The sequence below is a fragment of the Penaeus japonicus genome, unplaced genomic scaffold, assembly GCF_977035675.1.
Source record: "Penaeus japonicus unplaced genomic scaffold, GWHDUDI00000001_assembly GWHDUDI00000029, whole genome shotgun sequence".
NCBI classification, from domain to species: Eukaryota; Metazoa; Arthropoda; class Malacostraca; order Decapoda; family Penaeidae; genus Penaeus; species Penaeus japonicus.
In genome coordinates, this window is record NW_028234431.1 from 29239360 (window position 1) to 29241859 (window position 2500).

General features: G+C 43.4%; 1 protein-coding gene across 2 annotated transcripts in view; it reads right to left on the minus strand.

Moving 5' to 3' along the window:
• Nucleotides 1–2500, minus strand: part of LOC122257251 (uncharacterized) — a 17037-nt gene that overhangs the window by 6731 nt on the left and 7806 nt on the right. For both annotated transcript variants that reach the window (XM_086554159.1, XM_086554158.1), the window contains exon 6: nucleotides 686–846. In XM_086554159.1, the coding sequence (XP_086410285.1) occupies nucleotides 686–846 (161 nt within the window). The remainder of the gene's footprint in view (nucleotides 1–685; nucleotides 847–2500) is intronic.

Genomic DNA, 2500 nt, shown 5'->3' on the forward strand with positions numbered 1-2500 from the left:
TTACAGCCACGCCCACTCACCCAACCTCTTTCACCATTAGTTTTACAGCCACGCCCACTCACCCAACCTCTTTCACCATTGGTTTTACAGCCACGCCCACTCACCCAACCTTTTTAACATTAGTTTTACAGCCACGCCCACTCATCCAACCAGTCTCCAGCATCAGCATCACACCCACGCCCACTCACGCCCACTCACCCAACCAATCTCCAGCATCAGCATCACACCCACGCCCACTCACCCAGCCAGTACTCCGCATCAGCATCACACCCACGCCCACTCACTCAGCCAGTACTCCGCATCAGCATCACACCCACGCCCACCCACGCCCACTCACCCAGCCAGTACTCCAGCATCAGCATCACACCCATGCCCACTCACCCAACCAGTCTCCAGCATCAGCATCACACCCACGCCCACTCACCCAGCCAGTACTCCGCATCAGCATCACACCCACGCCCACTCACTCAGCCAGTACTCCGCATCAGCATCACACCCACGCCCACTCACTCAGCCAGTACTCCGCATCAGCATCACACCCACGCCCACCCACGCCCACTCACCCAGCCAGTCTCCAGCATCAGCATCAGCATCACACCTACGCCCACTCACGCCCACTCACCCAACCAATCTCCAGCATCAGCATCACACCCACGCCCACCCACGCCCACCCACGCCCACTCACCCAGCCAGTACTCCGCATCAATGCTCCCGAAGCCCTCTCGATATTCCTCCCAAGGCCTGGCAAAGTCTTCCTGATGATCTTGTTGCTGTCTCTTCAGGAACACGGTCCAGCCGCCCCTCGAAGCGGACATGTCGCACCACGCGGAAACAGCGCCCTCGTTTCTGGGTGGGGCGGGAAGGGGGGGGAAGGGGGTTGAGGGGTTGGTTGGAGTACAAGGGTGAAAGAGGTTTGGCATCCGGGGAAGTTGGAGGGGGGGGGGGGGGGGGTTGAGGGGTTGGAGTACAAGGGTGAAAGAGGTTTGGCATCCGGGGAAGTTGGAGGGGGGGGGGAGGAGGTTGAGGGGTTGGAGTACAAGGGTGAAAGAGGTTTGGCATCCGGGGAAGTTGGGGGGGGGGGGGGGGGGGTTGAGGGGTTAGTGGAGTACAAGGGTGGAAGAGGTTTGGCATCCGGGGAAGGGGGGGAAGGGGGGAGGGGGGAGGGGGTTGGTGGAGTACAAGGGTGAAAGAGGTTTGGAATCCGGGGAAGGGGGAGGGGGGGGGGAGGAGGTTGAGGGGTTGGAGTACAAGGGTGAAAGAGGTTTGGCATCCGGGGAAGTTGGAGGGGGGGGGGAGGAGGTTGAGGGGTTGGTGGAGTACAAGGGTGAAAAAGGTTTGGACTGCGAGGTTGTGTGTGAAGCATCTGGGTTGCTAAGTTGCAAGGATCAGAAGCGTTTGATGTACAAAGGTAATAACACGTTTGCAATCCATTATGGATGAAACATGGGAAGTTGGATATAAAAGGATGAAAAAGGGGTTTATATTCTCTAGTACGAGAAAGATGGGAATTAAAAAAGGTGAAACCAACAGGGCGAAACAGATTTAAACCACAAGGGTGAAACAGAAGCAGTTATTATTATTATTATTACTATTATTATTATTATTATTATTATTATTATTATTATTATTATTACTATTATTATTATTATTATTATAATACCTATCTCCCATCTTAGCTAACTATAATCCACCCACTCAAGTCTAACAGCTAAGTAGACACAAAGCAAAGTGGCAAAGGGACCGAGGGGGTCACTTTGGTCACACCGGAAAAGTATGACGTATGTACCGTCGGGGTTACAACGGTACATCTGCTCTCCGCCAGACGTTAAAATTTTGCGACTTAGTGACCCGATATAGCATTAATGATTATATTACTGTTGGTAATGAATTGTAATAATAATAATAACAATAACACTGATAATAATAACAATAATGATAATAATAATGATAATAGTAATAATGATAATAATAATGATAACAGTATCAATGATAATGATGATGATGATGATGATGATGATTCATAATAATAAGTATAATGATGATAATAATAATAATAATAATAATGATAATAATAATAATAATGATAATAATAATAATAATGATAATAATAATAATAACAATAATAATGATAATGATAATAAATGTAATAATAATAATAAAAATTAATAATAATAATAATAGTAACAATAATAATGTAAATGATAATAAATGTAATAATAATAATAATAATAGTAACAATAATAAAAGTAATAATAATAATAATAATAAGAAGAAGAATGATAATGATGATAATGATAATTATAATAATATTTATAATAAAAATAATAATGATAATAATAATAATATTAATAATAATAATAATAATAATTATTATTATTATTATCAATGATAATGATTATAATCGTGATTATTACTATCATCATTTGTGTTCATTACCATTAGTGCGCACTGCTTTTTCTTAATTTTTAAATACTTTTTTTTTCGGAAGAATTTACAAATA